We start from the raw sequence: 22,974 nt of genomic DNA, 5'->3' as shown, positions 1-22,974 counted from the left end.
TGGGTCTTTCAGAAAAGAGCTTTTCCCATTTTAAATTGAATCCAACAGAGCAGTGAAGACGCAATTCCAAAGAACCCGGAAGAAAAGCAGAATACCCAAAAAACGATTTATGTGTTTCCAAAAACCCTGATTTGGGGTTGATGCTTTCACAAAACAAGAGGGTTTCTGAGCAATTCCATGACATTTTAAAGTTTCCTCCTGGTGTTCCGATGTCATGATAATCCAGCCTGTCCTAAGGAATTTTTAAAACCACAAAAAACACAGTCCACTGCCTAGCTTTAACTGAACTTCTGAGCTTGACTTTTGGACATCTCTTCTGGAAGATACCTCAAGTAAAGTGAGAAGATACTCTTTGACTTTAGTCACCAAAGTTAATATTCTCATGACCTAAATTGACTTCATACAGTCAAGTTTATTTTACATTCTCAGTTACTCACTACTGCAAGTCAACACAGCACAGAAGTTAAGGTATTTTGTGCCTTAAAGAGTACACACTGCTGTTCATGAACTTTTTGGCCAATGAATAAAAAGTGTTTCATTTCTAAATCTCACCAGAAGGATTTAAATTAAATAGTAACAGATGAATTGGACAGGCACGGAATACTAAATAGGAACTAGCAAATGAAATAATCCAGCTCTTTGCTTTTACCATGAAAATGAGAATTGATTCTTCATTGAGAGAAGTAAAAGGACTCAGTGTTTTAAAAAAGCTTTCTCCACCAAAAGAGCAAAATAGCACTCAGTGGCATTGCAGTGTTAACAAAATTTCTTTATCAGAAACTATAATTTAATATTTAAGTACCTAATTTACATGTGACAAGGTATCATATTCAAAAAATTAAATTGCAACTAGAAAACTATTAACCACTAAAAACAATACCAAACACAACCCAAACATTTATAGGAAAACAATAGCCAGGATTTGAATTGGAAAAAAAAGTTTCATCATATTTGGCTCATTAAACAAAGCATCCATTACAGACTGTAAAAGAGTGTTTCTTCTAATTCATCAAAAGTTTATCCTTTGTAGCATGAATACATGTAAAGATAGATTTATTGACTTCATATGCACACGTGTGTATACATATTGTGAGACATACCTCATGTGTTGATTTAAAGATATACTATCTACTGATAACTGGTTGAACTTTGGAAGGTGCTGAAACCCATATTTCTACATGACCTGTGACCCATTTAAAAATGTCTTTTTATAAACAGAAATTACATAAAATACTCTGGTTTTTATTAACTGAATCTTAAGCATAATAATAGACAATGAAGGAATTGCACTTATTTTAAAGGTACAGTAAAGTGTTAGATTGCAGCTCAGACATCAAAGATCAGGGACTGTAGTACTGATAAGTTGTGCATTATATGCAAAGATGACGGTGGCCACTGAAATTAAAATGAGAGCAACTAATTACAGAACCAATAGGGGGATAACAGAAGAAAACATGCACTACTCCTACTTTAATGCAAAACTAATTTCTCCCAGGAAACCAACCCTTTGACCTTTCTTACACAAAGAAACAGGTTCTGCACCCTTGGTAACACAGTAGACATGGACTTCTGTATTCAAATTCTAGTTCATTGTCTCTGAGTGTGCTGTTCCAGCATCATCTCCTTAAGCTGCCCTTGAAATTCTGGAGCATCTACAATATTACAGTCTCTTGGTTAGGTTTCATTGAGCCTCAATATCCCCTTCAGTTCTATATAAATAGGGTCCTTTATTCATCTTCTTCTGGTTCCTGTGGTAATATGGGTATTTCTTCCTTTAAACAATCACTGAAGAATCTGAGGATTGTGCTGTAGAGATGATATTTGCTCTTCTCAGATACGTCATGGCCTTCATCTGGGTAGACCTAAGATATTGAAGGGAAAGGAGATTTAAAGTTATCAAAGCAAGTCTTCTTCCTCAGAACTCATTACTTTAGCCCCATGGCAACGGAACTTGGGAAAATAATATCTGACCAAAATCTCATGGAATTCAACTCTGAGTTGTTCATGCTAAACTTTCCTTTTTTATTATAATCATATCAAAATCAACATTTGAGACAAAATACAATTTAATGCATTTATATTGGGATTTGTTGGCCAAAAAGTTAGAGCTTTCTACGTTCACGTTGAACAAGGTGGCATTGGCATCACCTTAACTAAATTTTAGATAGTTTTGTAAGTCCTTTCTCTGTCCCTTTGAAATGTATGTAAATCTTCTTTCAGACTCTTGCCAGTTTTACAACCCAGGAAATTTCTTTCTCAAGGACTTGGAAACCATCTCTTTGAAACGTAAACATTGAAAGAGAGACAGCACCCCCCTATCTCCCAGTCTCCAAGTTGTAAAACTACTTCCTGTCATAAAGATAAAAGAAATGTTTCTTAAGGCTGATTACCAAACACAGAAGGCAATGAGTCCCTCCATTGGGGCTCTTAAAAATGCTCCAGCCCCTTGTTTTAACAAAGTTGAGTTTACTCTTTCTCCCCTATTGCAGTAGTCTTGGATAAAGTTTTCCTTGCCTGTTTAATCTTGTGTAATGCAATTTTTACTTTGACAATGTCCTTCCGATATAAACGACATTAGTGAGTTTTCTGAAATATAAATGAAAATACTGTCATGTCAATTCCTGAGTGTAACGTTTTTAGATGGTGCCTCGTTTCCCTCTGAGTAAAGCCTCACAATCCTTTACACTGTCACTGCCATGACTCTCCATCTGTTTATCTCTACATCTTCATCTTTCATCATTCTAACCCTGGTTCCTGTGTTTTAAGTATAATGAACGACTTTTAGTTCTTCCAAATGCTGAGGAATTAAAACAATTTTTTTCCCTTCCATGACTCCTGCTTCAGATTGAAAGTTTCTTGATGTGTAAAGTATGTCCTGTTGACCCATTTAGCATAGAGACCCCTGTAAAGTAAATCCTTGATAAATATTTACTAAATATGGTTGAATGCAGACATGTAAATGACGTAAGGATGTTTTGCCCTCTCCTTTTTCTCTCATGTTATTTACTCAAAACTATTTTCCCCCACTTTTTATGATGAGTGATGGAAACGGACAAAAAGACAAAGGAACTAGAAGGGAAATAAAAATTATTATTTTAAAATAATTCATTATCAGTGATATGAATAAAAAAGTTAGAGAAGAAAAAAACATTTTTGAAAGAGTTTATGCAATTCACATATAAAACATAAGGTGATCCACATTCTCACTGTAATTAGGAAATAAGAACACAATTTGGTAGCTGAAAAAAACAGTAAAAATGAAAGGGTGGGAGATGGAGTCATATAGAAGCTGTGTTCTGCATTTTACAACTAAAAAACCAAGGTAGAAAAACATATTTTTCTGAAAAAGTAGCTTACCTGCATAGTATAATTCACTCCAGCTTTTATTAGGTGTTTGATTAATTCTGCTGAATGCTGGAAATGAACTTTTGCTGCAAGAAATTAAATTATGATATTTGAAGGAAAAACATTTTTCAGGATCAGAACATTTTTATATCATTTTTTCAAAGAGATTATGTATTTATCTTCCAAAATTATCAGCAAATCGGATAACTCAACCAATTAGACTTTTAATGCTCCCGTTTAGTTTTGGGAAGGGGACAAGTGGCAAATGTCAACAGGCTTTGCACTAGAAACTAAACAGAAAAAAAAAAATAATAACTGGAAAATCCATTTATGGATTTTTACTTTACATCCACTGCACACTTAAAAGACTGATACCTAGCTTTACCTGGAAAGCCAGTAGATACAATGGCAATAAAACTTTGAGCTTCACATTGTAAAAAAATAAATTAAAACAGCAGTTCCTACTAAGCCTCTACTTTACAGAATGGTGATTAGATTTATTATATTGCATATCATTTATTATTTGTAATTATTCACGTATTTTATACCATTATAACGATTTTAACACAGTGAACGCCTCTCTGGATAGTAATAGCAAACCAGCCTTCTATTCCTTTCTGAGGATTACTAGGGCCACTCTCAGACACTGGCATTCTGCCTTATATTAAATTAGAAAAGAATACCTCATGTTGAGAAAATAGCATACACATATCATTACTCAAGGGCTAAATATGTAATGTGGACCATACTGGTTTCTCCTCTTTCCTTCTAGCTTCCTTCTCCCTGAACTTCAGTTCCAAAACTCTGAAATAAGCAGCACAGCAGCCTGGGTGTGGGTAGCAGCATTGTCCCTAACTAGCTATGAAGACTTGGACAAATCACTTAAATCTTTTTTGTGTAGCACTTAGCTAATATGCTGCCTTGGCAATACATTCCTACACTGTGTATCTTCAAATTTCTGTAAATAACTTTTAAGCTCACATTTTTGGACTGTCTTTGTAAAACTAGGGCAGCCTTATCAATAGTTTAAGCTTCTTCATTGTTCTAATGCTGTGGTACTGATTAATCCTGCTACAGAGCAGACAATAAAAGACTCCACATAATCGTTTATATCTTTTAAAAGTCTACCTATAATCTTTTCTAACATTCTCTTATTGTACTTAATGGGAAAATTACCATGCCATTTCTAAATAACTGTGCAAATTGCTCTGTAAATGTAAGCTACTAGAAATGTTAATAAATAGGGCAATGACTGAGATAAAATGATCCTTTATATACCTCATTTGTTTATTGCAGAAAACAAATTGAAAAGGACTCCATCATTCAGCTGCATGGATATAGCTGAAAAGATAAATGCATAAATGGATTTTCCAGTTTTTTTTTTCTGTTTAGTTTCTAGTGCAAAGCCTGTTGACATTTGCCATTTGTCCCCTTCCTAAAACTAAATGGGGGCATTAAAAGTCTAATTGGTTGAGTTATCCGATTTGCTGATAATTTTGGAAGATAATAATAATGGTGGTATTATAGTATTATTGACTGAGTACCTATAACCTACCAGTCCCATGTGGAATGTGTGTGTGGTGTGTGTGAGTACATTTGTGTGTGTGTGTGTATGTGTGCGTGCAAACACACAGGTGTATTTTCTTTGAAGTCACGAGTGCTGAAGGTCTGCTTACATTTTATCAGGTAGGTGAAGTCCCAGGCCCATGACTGGATGAGTCAGGGAACAACATAATTTACCTTAATAATTACAACATATTAACAGAAACAACCGAATAACGTTAATATATTAAAGTGTGATGGCTAGATGTAAAATAATTTAATCTTGAATATAGTTTATTCCCATAATTGAAGCTTTAGAGCCAAGTGAATAAGAGCCTCAATGCCTATTTCAAATCACCTTTCTAGCAAATCAATAGCTGTGTGATTTTCGGCAAGTTATATAAATTCCATAATATTTATTTTCCCAATTTGTCAAATAACAAGAGAAGTAATACCTACTGCACAGTATTTTCGTGAAAAACAGCTACTATGATATTAAAAGCTTTTAGCACATTTCCTAACATACAGTCATTACTTAATAATCACTATTTGTTATTACTAACAATGTATATGTAAGTTCTTAATACCTTAGAACAAAATTCTAATGTCCTTCAAAATGTTTATGTTCTCTTACATCATGTTTCATCTACAACAGGTATGGTATCATCTAAGTCTTTTTAAAAAAAATTATAATAGTTTTAGATTTTCAGAAAAGTTGCAAAGATAGTACAGAGAGTTCCTGTATATCCCTTACCCAGTTTTCCCTACCTGTTAACATTTTACATTATTATGGTACATTTAGAAACATTTAGATGGAGTGTTTCCTTAACCCCTTCTGGTCTATGATGATTTCTCAAACTTTCTTTGCTTTTGATGACTTTGGCAGTTCTGAGGAGTACTGGCCAGGAATTTGGTAAGATGTTCCTCATTTGGGTTTGTCTAGGGTTATGCGTATTTGGGACAAGACCATATAGAGATAGAATGCCGTTCTCACTGAAGCCACGTCAAGGTTACATACTATCTACATGACTTGTCACTGTTAATGCTGACCTTGATCACCCGGCTGAGGTGAAGTTTGTCAAGTTTCTCTGCCATGAAAGTTACTCTTCCCCCCCCCCATTCCATACTGTACTCTTTTGAAGCAAATCACTAAGTGCAACACACTGTGAAGGGGGAAGGGAGGGAATTAAGCTTTGCCTCCTTGAGTTGGGGCATCTACATAAATGGTTTGGAAATCTACCTAAGGGAGATTTGTCTCTTCTCCCTCATTTACCTATTTATTCAAATATATACTATATGTATGTGTGTGTATATATATATATGTATGGTATATATCAATATTGATCTAAGCTATAATTTAACTGGGACCTGACATGTCTCTAAGTTAAGTTTGAGTGACAGCTGGTATTATCTTTGGTATAAGGCCTTTATAGTGGTATTCTATGTAAAATGGGATAAAAATACTGAGGCAGGGCAGAGTGGACTGACAAAAACAAGTTTAAGATTTAGGAAATATTGCTTCAAGGCTTTGCTTCTCTTTGCTCACTTGCCAGGTAGCCTTGGATAGATCAGTTTCCTCCTTGAAATTGATTTTTCTCATCTGTGAGTGGGGCTATAAATAGCCCTCTGTTGTAAGATTTCACATAAAATCATAAAAAAAATTCTTTGAGTACCAAACACTTCATGTGAATATAAAATATTATTTATTACTAGCATTATCAATCACATTCATCTCCAATGTTTAAAATAATAAAAAATGAGAGGTGATATGAAAGTGCCTTTTTGGGTTTTTGTTTCGAGTGGTAAAACTCATCAGAATATCATCTCAGTGCTGGCACCTGTTTGCTATGCTGCTGTTTTCCAGGTTAGTTTCCATTTGAGGTATGCTGAAGAACACTGTCCTAGTAGTGACTAACCACATGTGGTTATTTACATTTAAATTAATTACAATTAACTAAAATTTAAAAATTCAGTTCCTCAGTCATACTGAACATGTCAAGTGCTTGAGAGCCACATGTGGCCAGTGGCTACTGTGCTCAATAGCACAGAGATGACATTTCCATCATCCCAGAGAGGTTTACTGGGCAGTGCAGGTATCAGATTCTTTGTGCCCAACTCCTCTGCTCTCCTCCCCAGAAGGGTTACAGGGCCTCCTGTAAGCAAGTCCTTGGATGTACCCCTTTGTTCAAGGTCAGACCACATCAATCAGTAGCAGCAAGTATAATACGTACTGTCAGCAGTCCCATGAATTATTAATATATTTTCTTCTTTTAAGCCATGAATATTATGGAGCACACTGGAAGCCTATAAAAACAAAAACACAAAAATCTGTATATAAAGATTTATCTATATTTGCATTTTGACTGGGTTTTTAGAACAAAAATACTCTCCTTTCTTCATTGGTTTTAAATTAGTTACCTGGTATGTGCTTTCTTCTTTAGATGGCATACCAAGATATCTTTCAGAGAAAGCTGAGGCTGTGACCCAAGAAAACAGAAATTTGAGGGTAAACTAAAAATCATTTGACTAGCATATTTCATTTAGTTTCTACATTTCACATTTAATTGTCATGCTCCACTAAAATTGATTGAATCAGAGAGGTGATAAAGAGCTGAAAACATCTCTGATAACACATGATAAATGAACTCAAATGAGCTTCTCTACATGGGGAGTTTCTTGTCTATGAATCAGTACATTATATTAGGTCAGTCTGTAGGAAGTACTCACCATACAACTTCAAGTCTATAATGGGTGCAATCACTGATCCACATTTAAAAAGGTTTTCATCTGATTTTAATATCATTGATGCAATATAGCCACCATACCCCTGACAAAAAAAAAAAAGTTTTCATATATATTTTTATATATATATATATTCCTAGAGATTTTTTTAAGCTTTTGGTCACTGTTTGGTAATATACATATCAGAATGTCTCATAATGTCCCAGACTGGAGCAAAGAATATACTAACATCACTATGTAAAGATGAAAATTTTGAAAAGAGTTATTTAAATTTTTATATAATAAGCTATTTTAATATCTTTAGGTAAAATATAAAATTAATTATATATCATCAAGTGTCAAATATTGACTCTTTGATTTGATATCTGGGAATAGCTCCAAACAATTTGAAATTAGGAAAGTACAGAACTGATTAAATCATATCATTTTAGGTACTATATATTTAATAAAACAGTATATTCATTTAATAAAACATTTAATAATGATGATTATTAAGAATTGAGAAAGAGGAATTAAATATTTAAAATATATCTTCACAAGTATAGATTCTGCTTTCAATTCCACACAACTAAAAACTTGAAAGAAATGGTATAAGATAAATACTTTTGCTAGTTAGATGAGTTGGATTATTTTTAAATTTAATTTTTAAATATCCTCTTGAAATGCTTTTGAACAAACTTAATTATAACTTCTTAAAAAAATAAATCAAGGTGTCCAGTTTTCTTTTGTAGACCACGATCTGACTAGAAAATTTCCAAAGGAGATTTTAATAACTACAGTAATGCTAGGCTAAGGGAATGACCTACTGAGTTGTCTGTTCATTTTAGACGTTAATTCTTGCTGTGTTCTTGGAATTGTTTTTCATTTTGCCAGACAATGGAGTATCCTAGTAGGTATTAAAAAAATATTAATACCCAGGCCTTAGCACAGAAATTCTGATGCAATTGGCTCTACTTTTGAAAGATTTCCAGATGATTCTAGTGTGGTCCTGTGCTCTAGGAACATGTTGTTTTCTCTATACTCTTGAGATGAGTAGTAAAGAATTTCATTTGTGCTTATTTGGAGCATTGTTTAAAAATTGGTACTAGAGGGCTTCCCTGGTGGTGCAGTGGTTGAGAGTCCGCCTGCTGATGCAGGCGACATGGGTTCGTGCCCCGGTCCGGGAAGATCACACATGCCATGGAGCGGCTGGGCCCATGAGCCATGGCCGCTGAGTCTGTGTGTCTGGAGCCTGTGCTCCACAATGGGAGAGGCCACAACAGTGAGAGGCCTGTGTACCGCAAAAAAAAAAAAAAAAAAATTTGGTACTAGAAAGTCCAAAATGAAATCAGACATTACTTAACTGGTTGACAGAACATATGTGAAGGGTAGCAGAATACACCACTCCAAAGTATACCACTTGGCATATTGATTATTTTGAGATATAGGCACTGGAAAAAACAGCAAATGCTGAGAGAAGCTTTCTCTGAACTCCTCTTATCTTCCTAAAGGCAGATCCTCCAAAAAGAAATCAATTGTTCTAGATCCCCTCCCTGGAAGTTTCATCAACCAGGGAAGATTGCCTCTTGCCACAGGAAAGGAGACTAGAAGTTGACACCACAGCCAGAGAGACTATATCACAAACTATACCTCCCATCTATTCTTCTAAAGCCCCATCTGTCTTTCCTAACAATAAGTTATTCTCTCTTAAAATGCCTATATCCCCTCTTCCCTTTCCCTGTTGAAAGCGTGCAGAACTCTGTGGGGCTCCTGGGCACAGAAGCTTTTCTGCTCCCCATTTCTTGTTTGTGGGAAACTGACTCCACCTCTATGAACTTCCCTGAGTCCCAAAGGGCAGATTCGAACAGTTGCTAATCAGGGAAGGGAGGGGATACAGAGACAAGGGAGGAGCAAGCAAGAAACAGTAGTGCAGCCTTGGGGCAGGGTCCTGGTTCTGCCTCAAAGGATACACATAACAATATCTTTGAGCTCTTTACAGTACTAAAATCCCCAACAAATGGAAGATGTCAGCATTCTTCATTCCAGATTAAAGGAACCAGAGAAGTTCTTCAAAAGACCACCTAAGGCTAGATTAAAGTAACCACAGAAACTCAACAGACCCCCTGAGACCAGATGAAATGAATGCAGCCCCTGCACACACTCTAATCCTTATCAGCAACCCTGCCCTTGAACCATTGCTATAAAACTCCTCATGAAATCCTTCCAGGTTGAGACACACAGTTTTGAGGGGCAATGGTCTGCTGCATCCCCCTTTGCCTGACAAAGCAATGAAGATATTCTTTTCTACTTCACCCAAAACTCTGCCTCTGAGATTGGATTCAGCATGGGTGCACAGATGCCGAGTTTTCAGCATCACTATTAAGATGGTATTTAAGCCTCATTTCTAAGCCACCTCAAAGAGTTACTCATTTTCCCCAGAGTATCTCCCATGTATACATGAGGTGTACATGTCAACAAACTTCTGTTCATTTTTCTCTTGTTAATCTGTCTCTTATTGTAAGAGAATCTCAGGCAAGAACTGAGAAGGGCAGAGGGAAATTATTTTTCCTCCCCTATATATGTCAATTGTGTACAATATCTAGCTAGTACCCAGACATTTATGCAAAGCTTCTGCAACAATTAGAAACTGAGAGAAATAAAATTATCCCTTATAGAAGTAAGCCCCCACAGAGTACCTTTGCTTAGTCTCTTTGAGAGGGATAAAAATAGCCTTAAGTCAGCAAAATTAATACAAAAAAAAGTAATAGGCTTAAATGTCTTAACATATCTAAAGAAAGAAGTGGAAGGGAGGAAAAATAATTTCCTTTTATCTTTCTGAGCTCTTGGCTGAGATGTCTTCCAATAAAAGACAGATTAACAAGAGAAAAACAAATAGTTTATTTACTTGTATACCTCACCTATACATGGAGATTAGCAGGGAAACTAAGTAACTCCCTAGATGGCCCAAGTCACCACCTTAAATACCATCTTCAATTAAAAACAGAAGAAAAGTGTTGGGGGAAAGTCAGTGATGGGAAGTTATCAGGAAAAGAACTGTAAACAAGGGTAAGGTTTGTTATGTAGATTTAAGTCAGTGCCTTCTCCAGTGATAAAAGTTTCTTATGATTTAGAGTCATTCTTCCCTTCCTGGTAAAGAGAGGGAGACACAAATAGAGGTTTTCTTTATAAATGTAAATGCCCCTTGCAAAAGGGTAACTTCTACTCTGTTTTTAAAGCTTCTCCCATTTATGCTGTGTCTCCTGTTTATGCTGTTTCTTAAAATAATCAGCTCAAAATAATCCTTATGCCAAAGAGGCATATTCTGGCATGGCATGTTCTGCTCCCCTTCAGAAGTATGAAGGTGTGGGATGAGTCATGCAAAGCAAGTAAATAAATAGCTATTATACAGCAAAACTGTAGAGAGACTTTGAAAATTCTGTCCCTACAAGGAGCCTTTCTGGTATATCCTTTCTAGTTCACTCTCATGGAATTGAGACCATGGTGTTGTAGCCAAGAGGTTTCAAATATTTCCCAAGCGGCAACAGTATTCTCATAGTGAAAAATGTATCTTTGTTGATAACTTTTCTGGCTCTAATTCCACAATAACCAAACAATCTTTCAACTGATAACAATTCTGTTATTTACATAACTTAACTACTTTGAGAGACTAGCTAGATATTACTATCCTGAGAATAACTGTATATCATATTTAAATAAAATAAATTAATAAATTGGTATAATTTTTTTTTACCTTAGTTTCACATGATTCTCAGAGTCATTATCTCCAGGAACTAAGGAGAATGGTGTCTTCCAAAGGAGGGGCAGATTCCAGAACAATACCTGAAAGTTCTTTTAAATTATTTGGGAATCTTGTTAAAAATGCCTATTCTAATCCAGTAGATCTGGGATAGGGCCCAAGATTTTGCATTTTTAACCAACTCCCAGGAGACGTTTATACTGCTGGTCCATATTTTGAATAGAAAGTTCTTATTGTGTAATAATGTAATAAAGATTCCCAACATAATATCTTCCTAGCTTTAGCCAGCATTCCCTTGACCAGTGGAACTTAAAAAATTATGTATCAATGCCCTCAAAAACAATTGAATCAAAAGCAGGGTTGTAAATCGCTGTTGCATAAGACATTGTATTTTACTGTTAAAAAAAAAAAATCCAGGATTTGGGATTAATGAAGGTAAATACTCTTTAAATGGTAGTAAAAATTTTTGAATAAAATTCTCTCTATAGCATTTAAAAATCTTATTCAAAATACTGCTTTAAACTGATTTATTTCAGTTAATAAATTCTATTTTTAAAAGAAAATCAACACTGGTAGGAATTAAAATAAATTTTAATTGCTTTCCTTCCTCTTTATCATTTCATATTTATTCACTGAATGCCAGAATAGATAATGAACAAGTTCTTGGAAAAATAATATTCCACAAGGATATTGGAATCAGATATAAGAAATCAGATATAAATTCTAGTAGACATAGAATGGTGATTTTAACTTCCAAAGCAACTCGTATCTATCAGGAAGATACCAAAAACTGGGGTTCATCATACTGACTCTTGTCAACGAGAGCACATTTTTAATTTGATATAGGTCAATAATAGTCAATAGTTGGTATAGGCTGCTGTGTTTCAGTTGTGTTGTCATTTTATTTGTTTCTCAGTGATCAGACTGTTCCATTCATTACAATTGTTATGTCATGTCCATTTGCAAAGCATTTTAGCATTACTTATAAAATTTTAACAAATTTATCTAGACTTTTAAAAGTTTATTCCATGGACCTAAAATATAGATAATTTTATTTCTTTAAAAAAATAATTTTTACTTGTAGTGTAAGAAACTGAATCCAATAGATAGAAAGACTATAAAAACAGGAGATGAAATCTCTAATACCATTTTACTAAGGACTTACGTTTTCATGGGACCCAGGTTTTGAGATACTTAAGTGACTTTTTGAGATAGTTTTCAAGAGTTCATGATTGCAGTCAAAAAGATCTACTGACAGAACTGAAAAAAAAAAAACGTTTCTCCTACAGCCTTTGACTTGTATGATTCTTTCTGAACCACATCAGTTGTAATACACAGTGAATTAACTTAAAGTAAAAATACTGTAAATATGTTATGAATAACAATTTATTGTTGCATTAATTTCTCTTTCTGATCTTTCATTTTCAGTGTATAGTAATGCAAGAGATTTCTGTGCATTAATTTTGTATCCTGCAACTTTACCAAATTCATTGATTAGCTCTAGTAGTTTTCTGGTGGCATCTTTAGGATAATCTATGTATAGTATCATGTCATCTGCAAACAGTGACAGTTTCACTTCTTCATTTCTAATTTGTATTCCTTTTATTTCTTTTTCTTCTCTGATTGCCATGGCTAGGACTTACAAAACTATGTTGAATAATAGTGGCGACAGTGGACATCCTTGTCTTGTTCCTGATCTTAAAGGAAATGCTTTCAGCTTTTCACCATTGAGAATGATGTTTGCTGTGGGTTTGTCATATATGACCTTTATTATGTTGAGGTAGGTTCCCCCTATGCTTCTATGCTTACTTTCTATGCTTACTTTCTGGAGAGTTTTTATCATAAATGGGTGTTGAATTTTGTCAAAAGCTTTTTCTGCATTTATTGAGATGATCATATGATTTCTATTCTTCAATTTGTTAATATGGTGTATCACACTGATGATTTGAGTATATTGAAGAATCCTTGCAACCCTGGGATAAATCCCACTTGATCATGGTGTATGATCCTTGTAATGTGTTGTTGGGTTCTGCTTGCTAGTATTTTGTTCAGGATTTTTGAATCTATATTCATCAGTGATATTGGCTGGTAATTTTCTTTTTTTGTAGTATCTTTGTCTGGTTTTGGTATCAGGGTGATGGTGGCCTCATAGAATGAGTTTGGGAGTGTTCCTTCCTTTGCAATTTTTTGGAGGAGTTTGAGAAGGATGGGTGTTAACTCTTCTCTAAATGTTTGATAGAATTCAACTGTGAAGCCGTCTGGTTCTGGACTTTTGTTTGTTGAAAGATTTTTAATCACAGTTTCAATTTCATTACTTGTGATTGGTCTGTTCATGTTCTCTATTTCTTCCTGGTTCAGTCTTGGAAGGTTATACCTTTCTAAGCATTTGTCCATTTCTTCCAGGTTGTCCATTTTATTGGCATAGAGTTGCTTGTAGTAGTCTCTTAGGATGCTTTGTATTTCTGCAGGGTCCATTGTAACTTCTCCTTTTTCATTTCTAATTTTATTGATTTGAGTCCTCTCCCTCTTTTTCTTGATGAGTCTGGCTAAAGATTTATAAGTTTTGTTTATCTTCTCAAAGAACCAGCTTTTAGTTTTATTGATCGTTGCTATTGTTTTCTTTGTTTCTATTTCATTTATTTCTGCTCTGAGCTTTATGATTTATTTCCTTCTACTAACTTTGGGTTTTGTTTGTTCTTCTTTCTCTAGTTCCTTTAGGTGTAAGGTTAGATTGCTTATTTGAGATTTTTCTTGTTTCTTGAGGTAGGTTTGTATTGCTATAAACTTTCCTCTTAGAACTGCTTTTCCTGTATCCCATAGGCTTTGGATCGCTGTGTTTTTGTTGTCATTTGTCTCTAGGTAATTTTTTATTTCCTCTGATTTCTTCAGTGATCTCTTGGTTATTTAGTAACGTATTGTTTAGCCTCCAACCGTTTGAGTTTTTTTACGTTTCTTTTCCTGTAATTGATTTCTAGACTCATAGCATTGTGGTCAGAAAAGATGCTTGATATGATTTCAATTTTCTTAAATTTACCGAGGCTTGATTTGTGACCCAAGATGTGATCTATCTTGGAGAATGTTCACTTGAGAAGAAAGTGTAATCTGCTGTTTTCGGATGGAACGTCCTATAAATATCAATTAAATCTATCTGGTCTATTGTGTCATTTAAAGCTTATGTTTCCTTATTAATTTTCTGTTTGGATGATCTGTCCATTGGTGTAAGTGAGGTGTTAAAGTCCCCCACTATTATTTTGTTACTGTTGATTTCCTCTTTTAGAGCTATTAGCAGTTGCCTTATGAATTGAGGTGCTCCTATGTTGGGTGTGTATATATTTAAAATTGTTAAATCTTCTTCTTGGATTGATCCCTTGATCATTATGTAGTGTCCTTCCTTGTGTCTTGTAACATTCTTTATTTTAAAGTCTATTTTATCTGATATAAGTATTGCTACTCCAGCTTTCTTTTGATTTCCATTTGCAAGGAATATCTTTTTCTATCCCCTCACTTTCAGTCTTTATGTGCCCCTAGGTCTGAAGTGGGTCTCTTATAGACAGCATATATATGGGTCTTGTTTTTGTATCCATTCAGTGAGCATGTGTCTGGTTGGAGCATTTAATCCATTCATATATAAAGTGATTATTGATATGTATGTTCCTATTATAATTTTCTTAATTGTTTTAGGTTTGTTTTTTTAGGTCCTTTTCTTCTCTTGTGTTTCCCACTTAGAGAAGTTCCTTTAGCATTTGTTGTAGAGCTGGTTTGGTGGTGTTTTTTTCTCTTAGCTTTTGCTTATCTGTAAAGGTTTTAATTTCTCCATTGAATCCTTGCTGGGTACAGTAATCTTGGTTGTAGGTTCTTCCTTTTCATCACTCTAAATATATCATGCCCCTCCCTTCTGGCTTGTTGAGTTTCTGCTGAGAAATCAGCTGTTAACCTTATTGGAGTTCCCTTGTATGTTATTTGTCATTTTTCCATTGTTGCCTTTAATAATTTTTCTTTGTCTTTAATTTTTGTCAGTTTGATTACTATGTGTCTCAGCCTGTTTCTCCTTGGGTTTATCCTGCTCTGAGACTCTTAGCACTTCCTGGACTTGGGTGGCTATTTCCTTTCCCATGTTAGGGAAGTTTTCCACTATAATCTCTTCAAATATTTTCTCAGGTCCTTTCTCTCTCTCTTCTCCTTCTGGGACCCATAAATGCGAATGTTTGTGTGTTTAATGCTGCCCCCGAGGTCTCTGAGGCTTTCTTCCTTTCTTTTCATTCTTTTTTCTTTATTCTGTTCCATGGTAGTGAATTCCACCATTCTGTCTTCCAGGTTACTTATCCTTTCTTCTGCCTCAGTTATTCTGCTATTGATTCCTTCTAGTGTATTTTTCATTTCAGTTATTGTATTATTCATCTCTATTTGTTTGTTCTTTAGATTTTCTAGGTCTTTGTTAAACATTCCTTGCATCTTCTCGATCTTTGCCTCCATTCTTTTTCTGAGGTCCTGGATCATCTTCACTATCATTCTTCTGACTTCTTTTTCTGGAAGGTTGCCTATCTCCACTTCATATATTTGTTTTTTTGGGGTTTTATCTTGTTCCTTCATCTGGTACATAGTCCTTTGCCTTTTCATTTTATCTATGTTTCTGTGAATGTGGTTTTCGTTCCACAGGCTGCAGGATTGTAGTTCTTCTTGCTTCTGCTGTCTGCCCTCTGGTGGATGAGGCTATCCCAGTTGAGACTCTTAAGACTCTAAATAATGAGTAATTATCCCCATAGGTTAAGTTTTAAAAAGCTTCCATATTCATTGCACTTTTAAAGTTGTTTTACCTTCTCCAGATATCCATGTCTCTTGTCTCCTCAAATTTCCCTGTTTTAGACCAATCATGAACTCCTAGTGAAATTGTTCCTCTCTAATGATTGAAAATTGCTATCTCATCTTTATTCTTGATTCCCTCTCTGCCTCTTTGCTTCATTTTTCTGAATTGTAATATCATTATCTGACATTTTATATACTTTACTAATTATTTTTCATTTATTTGTTTTTCATTTATCTCTCTTCACTGCATTAACAATTATATAAAAGATAGACTTTGTTTTGTTTTGTTTTGTTTCAGTGACTGCTGTAGGTCCAGTAACTTGAAAAGTGCAAGGCACATAGTATACACTCAGTACATTTTTTTTAATGAATTAATTTTATTCCCATCAATACTGGCCTGGTAATCATAGCAATATCTGTTCTCCGTATGATGTTTATAATGTTTTAAATTTTGCTACCTACTTTTGATTTGTGTCATCAATTTTTAAAAAATATGTCAGAAAAAATTTCTTTCAGCAGTTTTCTTACCTTTAACACTTAGATATAATTACTTGGTACAGTGAACACTAATATTATTACATTATATTATATGAAATTAGATTAGGTCCTAAGGATAATTATTCAAACTAAAATGGTTCAAAGTCTTTAATCAAGTCATATGAATGATTATTGAGTACAGATGGCCAATTATTATACTATTAGCATATTAGCTAAATATGCTAATAGTATAAGCTTTCCATTTATCCAACAAACAAGTTAGAAAACAATATGGACAAAAACGTGCTACTTAAAATAAAATTTTAAAATGCACTGCTAATAAGCAATACCTAGAAATAAATATAGCAGGGAAGATATTTGACATACATAAAGAAAACTATAAAATTCTATTGAGAAATATAAAATAAGAATTAAATAAAAGAGATGTACTATGTGATTCATATCAAAGCTACATCGTTTGAAAAGTTTAATTCTTCTCAAATAAAAATTGTTTTAATAAAATTTTAGTTAAAAAATTATAGCTGAATATTTTGGGAGAATTTATAAAGTGGAGAAAATAGGAGAGGTAAGTGAAAGGTATTATGAAAGAAAAGAGCGAAGAGTGGAAAATATTTTAAAGTATTAAAATGTATTATTATTAAGCATGATATTATAATTAAAAGACTATAAGATTAGTCTAAGAACAGATAGGCAGGTTACACCAGAAATAAATCCAAGAATATCTGAGAACTTATTGTTTAGGTGGCATCATAATCAAAGTGTTAAGGACGATTTAGTCAATCAATGGAGCTGGTGAAACTGACTAGCTATTTGAAACCAAATATATAAATCCTCAGCATACAAGTGTTATGTACCTCTCTCTGCCCCACTCAAACGGATACATAAAGAGAAAATCTAATAAATACTTATTTTGATAGGAATGAGACCTTTAAAAAATAAAATCACTGGAAGAAATCACCAGAGAGAAAATCTAATAAATACTTATTTTGATAGGAATGAAATCTCTAAAAAATAAAATCATTGGAAGAAATCACCAGAGAAAGGATTTGAAAGGTTTTGCCAAAAGATAAGAAAAACACTTTAACACTTCAGTTTTTTTAATTATCATAAACAAAACTGAAAGTCAATCAACAGGCTGAAGAAATATTTCAAACAAATGTGAAAAGACTGCTATCTTTAATGCATCAAAATCTCAAAATTGCAATAAGAAAACAAATACATATATTCACATATATGAGACCAATATAACTAAGTGTATATATGTATATAAATTGACAATTCAAAAATAACATTGTAAAATGATTAATAAACAAAAATTAATTTTACGTAGGAATTTCTAATTCCATAAGAATGGAATAACAGAAATGAGATTTACCCTTCCATGTGAAACAACTAAAAATATGGGCAAAATATATGAAATAGAAGTAATTAAGACATTGGACATTGGGCAACAAAGGACAGTGATCACTGAAAGACAGAGAACAAGTCAACCCTGGGATTGCTACAGCTTCCTGCCTGGAAGAGTACAGTTAAGGCACAGCAGCAAAATGAAGCACACAGAGAAAAATATTTTTTAAAAATTAATATAGTTTTGGTGAGTTTAGGGAAAAATTCAACTGGCCTAATTACACATCTATTTGCAATCCCTGGAGAAAGGGGGCAGCAACAACAAAAAAAATTGAAGTAATAACTGAACATTTTCCAAATTTGATGAAAACACTAAAGCTAGAAAGCCAAGAAACTCTGTGTACCTCCCTCCAAAATGATAAGGTTTGGCTATCTGGTGGGAAAGAGAGAATTCCAGATGAAGGAAAGAGCATGACATGAGTTCAGTTCAAATTCCTTTGCAACAAAAAATCAAATAAAGCATAAATACCCTGAAAAGGCTTATAGTCTAACATAAGAAATGAATAAGAATACAAATAAATATAATACATTGCATGATGGTATAATGAATATGAGAAGCTACTGACAAAGTATTCTTTGACTACATAGGAGGGAATGATGATTTCAAGTGGGAGAGATTTAGTGAATAATTTATGGAGAAAACGACCTCTGAATGAGGCTTAATAAGAGATAGAATTATAAAAGCAATGTACCAGCTTGAGGCTGTTATTAGAAATAAATTAAAAGGCATGAACAAAAATACTGAAGCAGAAAGGTGGAAGGAATACTTATAACCAATAAGAATTTCAGCTTAACTATATTGAAGAAAGTTCATTTGGAACAATAAATAACTACTGGAGTATCCTTAAGATCCATTTTAGGTAATAGTTACAACTTTTTAGTATAATTTTGTTTACCCATGAAATATTGAAATGAAATTGGATATAAAAAGCCAAACATTATCTTCTATGCTAGCTGAAGTTTTCCTCTAATACCTATTTCTAGTAGTTTCTTTAGTATCTAAAAGTAGTGACAGTTTTAGAAGAGAATGCATTTATTTAATCAATGTTTTCCTGGCGTTTATAGGCTTAATATTTCCATAAATAGAAAATAGGTAGAGATATTGTCTAAAAATACATATTATTTAACACAAAACACATTCTTAGCAATACTAAAAATTCTATATTTCTTAATCAGCTTACATGGTTAGAAAGAATAGATTAGAATTGCTTTCCAAATTCTGAAAGATTATACTGGAATGAATCACACACAAAATAAAAAATATCAACCAGTTTCTTGGAGTTCCCTATTTCAGCTTTATGGAGACCAACAATGCAATGTACCTCAAAACTTCGAAGTAAATTTAATTTCTGCTGACAAACTCAATTATAATGGATGAAATCAGTTATCTAGCTAGGTAGATGTAGATATAGATACAGATACAGATATAGATATAGATATAAATATATAGACCATATAAAACAGGATGAATTTTAGACCAAAGGGAGAAAAAGCAAGACCTAGAAATTCAATTATATAGTGATAAATGTAAAGGAAATAAGTTGATTAAAGATGGTAAATTCCTGGCACTACTGCTGCCATTCATCTTTCTTTTTTCAGAGGGAATATCTCAAATGAATCATAACACTTTTCACACTAAATTCTAACTCAGCCTGTAATCTTTGAAGGGAACACTGCTCTAGCCTCTTTGATGGTAAAAACAGAAGTGTGGCAGTTCCATTACTAGTATTTGGTGAAACTGATATCTCAATCAACTCAACTGAAAACAAACCCCAAACTAAACAAAAACAAAAAAGTAAATACAAAGTGGTAGTTAAAAAAAAGAGAAAGAGAACTAAACAACTAAAAGTAATTCTGAACACAACATTGAACTGGCACAAAGGTTATGAATCCACAGAGGCCAGATATTAACTGAAAACTGGAAAATTGAGAGGTAAACAAGCATAAAGCCAATTTTGTTTGTTTCTTTGTTTTGCAAATGCAAGTGATTTTAACCTTCTGCTATGATGACTCAGTGCATGAGGTAGACAAAATGCATAGATTCCATACAATAGGTCTAAAGCAGTGGTCTCCAACCTTTTTGGCACCAGGGACTGGTTTTGTGGAAGACAATTTTTCCAGAGACCAGGGGTTGTGGGGAGGATGGTTTTGGGATGATTCAAGTGCATTACATTTATCATGCACTTTATTTCTATTATTATTACATTGTAATTATAGAACAAAATAATTATACAACTCACCATAATGCAGAATCATGGGAGCCCTGAGCTTGTTTTCACCTGCCACTCACTGATAGGGTTTTGATATGAGTCTGCAAGCAATTGATTTATTATGGTCTCTTGTGCAGTCAAACCTCTCTGCTAATGATAATCTGTATCTGCAGCCACTCCCCAGCACTAGCATCACCACCTCAGCTCCATCTCATATCATCAGGCATTAGATTCTCATAAGGAGCATGCAACCTAGATCCCTCGCATGCACAGTTCACAGTAGGGTTCATGCTCCTATGAGAATATAATGCCACTGCTGATCCGACAGGAGGCGGAGCTCAGGCGGCAATGTGAGCAATGGGGAGTGGCTGTAAATACAGATGAAGCTTCGCTCACTTGCCCGCCAGTCACCTCCTGCTGTGCAGCCCAGTTCCTAACAGGACACAGACTGGTACCTGTCCATGGCCCAGGGGTTCAGGACCCCTGATCTAAAGGGAGACTGCACAAAGCTAGACCCCTAAAGGGTTGTCTGAAGATGACAAGAGATAATTATGATGCACAAAAGGATTGATGAAAATGATTTTGTTTTTAATTCTTATGAACTTGTACTGAATCAATGAAAAAAAATTAACCTTAACTGAAAATTTGAGCCATAAGTCCACACTGTTGTTTGCAGACCAAATTTACCATATAAGTGTAATTAAAAGAAAAACAAAAACAAATACAAAAATACAAATGCAACATAAGCTTTAAAGGATTCCATATGTAAAATTCCAATTTTGATGGAACTGATGGAAGACAAAGCACAGAGAACCCATCAAAACCCAAATATGATTAATAAAAAAAATTCATAACTGTACACATATTGGAGAAAGTAAAAAACACCAAAGAAAAATATCTTAAAAAATATGAAAGTGTCAATATTTCTTAGATGTCAGTTCTCGCTAGGTGATCTAGGGAGATACAATACAATTCCCATGAAATACAATACAATTCCCATGAAAATCCCCATGGTCTATTTTGTAAAATTACAAAAGATGATTCTAAAATTTTTAAAGAAATACAATACCTAGATGAGACAAAAGAATTCTGAAAAAGAACAAGATGAAAGAACTTCTACTATCTCATTTCTAGATACACTATTATTGTGTAATGATGATTTTTAGTATGTCAATTGTACCTCAGTTTAAAAGTTGAAAAAAGGGAGGGACAAATTTGTGACTATAATATACTCCCTCTGATTTAGTAAATCTTAAAACGTAAGTGTCTGTTGCACAACATAAATGGTCAATAAATCAGTTGTGTTAAAAAAATATATATATATGTCAATAAACACATGAAAAAATGATCAATATTATTAATCATCAGAGAACTTCTAAATTAAAAAGACTTATGATACTCTGTTGGTAAGGATGTAGAGCACCTGGAACTCTCATATACAGCAGTTGGTAAAATAAAATGATATAACTCCTTTGGAACATGTTTGGCAATTCCTTGCAAAAGCAGACAACAAAACCAAAAATATATTCAGAAAAAGGAAAAAAAGAGAAAAAAGAAAAAAAAAAACTTAAGATGAATGGAAGAAAGGAAAAAAAATAGAACAAATAAGACAGTAGGCAGAAATGATGAAAACTATAACATTTAAATGTATCGGTAATCACAATTTATATAAATAAATGCAATCTTCAAATACCTAAATTGTGAGGATGAAGTTTGAAAATGGTAAGATAGAAAAGCAAAAACAATGTGTACTAGTCAAAAGAATGCTGGTGTTGTAATTTTAATATTTTTTAAAAATCCATAAAACAAAAAATTAATAGAAATAAACTGGATTGGTGAAAAACAAAAAAAGATTCAGTTCTCTGAGAAGATATAATAATCTGAACTTGGAGGGAATGAATAAAAATAGTCTTAAAATATAAAGACTAAATTAGCCTACTAAGGAGAAACTGAATAATTCACCATTATAATGTGACATTTTAATACAGCTTTCTTGGAAATTAGAGACAAAATAAATCATAAAGTAAGTTTATGATTTGAACATCATGATGGGCAAGTTTGATTAAACGGGCATATATGTAACACTAAATCTTTTAAGCAGAGGTGAAAGTTTTATAAATCATTCCTTTCCTAAGTCATGAATCAACTGAGGTTTCAAAGGATTTCTGTTATTCTAGTCAATTCTATGATTACAATTCAGTTATAACCAAAGTCAATTATAGAAAGTTACCAAAACTTCTATAAAAATATTGGAATAAAAATAATAAAAACAATTCAGAGGGCATACTTACCCTGGAAATTGAGAAATGCATACATTAAATTTTAAAAGTACTACATTAGTACCAGTGGGAAGTACCTAAGGGAGTACTGCAAAGGGATTTCATAACTCAAAGGCTTATATTTGAAAGGAAGAATGCTAAAAACTAATAAGCTAGACATTCAACATAGTAATTTAAAAACAATATTGGATAAAAGATAGAAGAAAATGTAATAACACGAGGAGTAGACGTTAGTGAAATAGAAAACAAAGATAAATGGAGAAGAAAAATTAAGCCCAAAATATGGTTCATGGAAAAGGAGGGAGAGATGAAAGGGAGAAGACAGGGGGGACAAGAGCAAGTGCAAGAGTGAGTGCAGGCAGCCCAGAGCAGAAGAGGTGCTTCAGCAAGAGCAAAGGGGCACTAATAAGCC

At 33.7% G+C, this 22,974-nt stretch overlaps 1 protein-coding gene across 5 annotated transcripts in view; it reads right to left on the bottom strand.

The window, feature by feature from the left end:
* Nucleotides 1-1,727: 1,727 nt before the first annotated feature.
* Nucleotides 1,728-22,974, bottom strand: part of DPP10 (dipeptidyl peptidase like 10) — a gene marked incomplete at both ends in the record, with an annotated part of 1,290,793 nt that continues 1,269,546 nt past the window's right edge. For all 5 annotated transcript variants that reach the window (XM_082658735.1, XM_082658736.1, XM_082658734.1 and 2 more), the window contains 5 exons: nucleotides 1,728-1,862; nucleotides 3,358-3,431; nucleotides 7,119-7,191; nucleotides 7,306-7,364; nucleotides 7,615-7,714. In XM_082658735.1, coding sequence (XP_082514861.1) covers nucleotides 1,728-1,862; nucleotides 3,358-3,431; nucleotides 7,119-7,191; nucleotides 7,306-7,364; nucleotides 7,615-7,714 — 441 coding nt within the window. The remainder of the gene's footprint in view (nucleotides 1,863-3,357; nucleotides 3,432-7,118; nucleotides 7,192-7,305; nucleotides 7,365-7,614; nucleotides 7,715-22,974) is intronic.

The sequence above is a fragment of the Grampus griseus genome (assembly GCF_964374135.1).
Source record: "Grampus griseus genome assembly, chromosome: 7".
NCBI lineage: Eukaryota > Metazoa > Chordata > Mammalia > Artiodactyla > Delphinidae > Grampus > Grampus griseus.
This window is presented reverse-complemented; position numbering and strand designations above follow the sequence as displayed.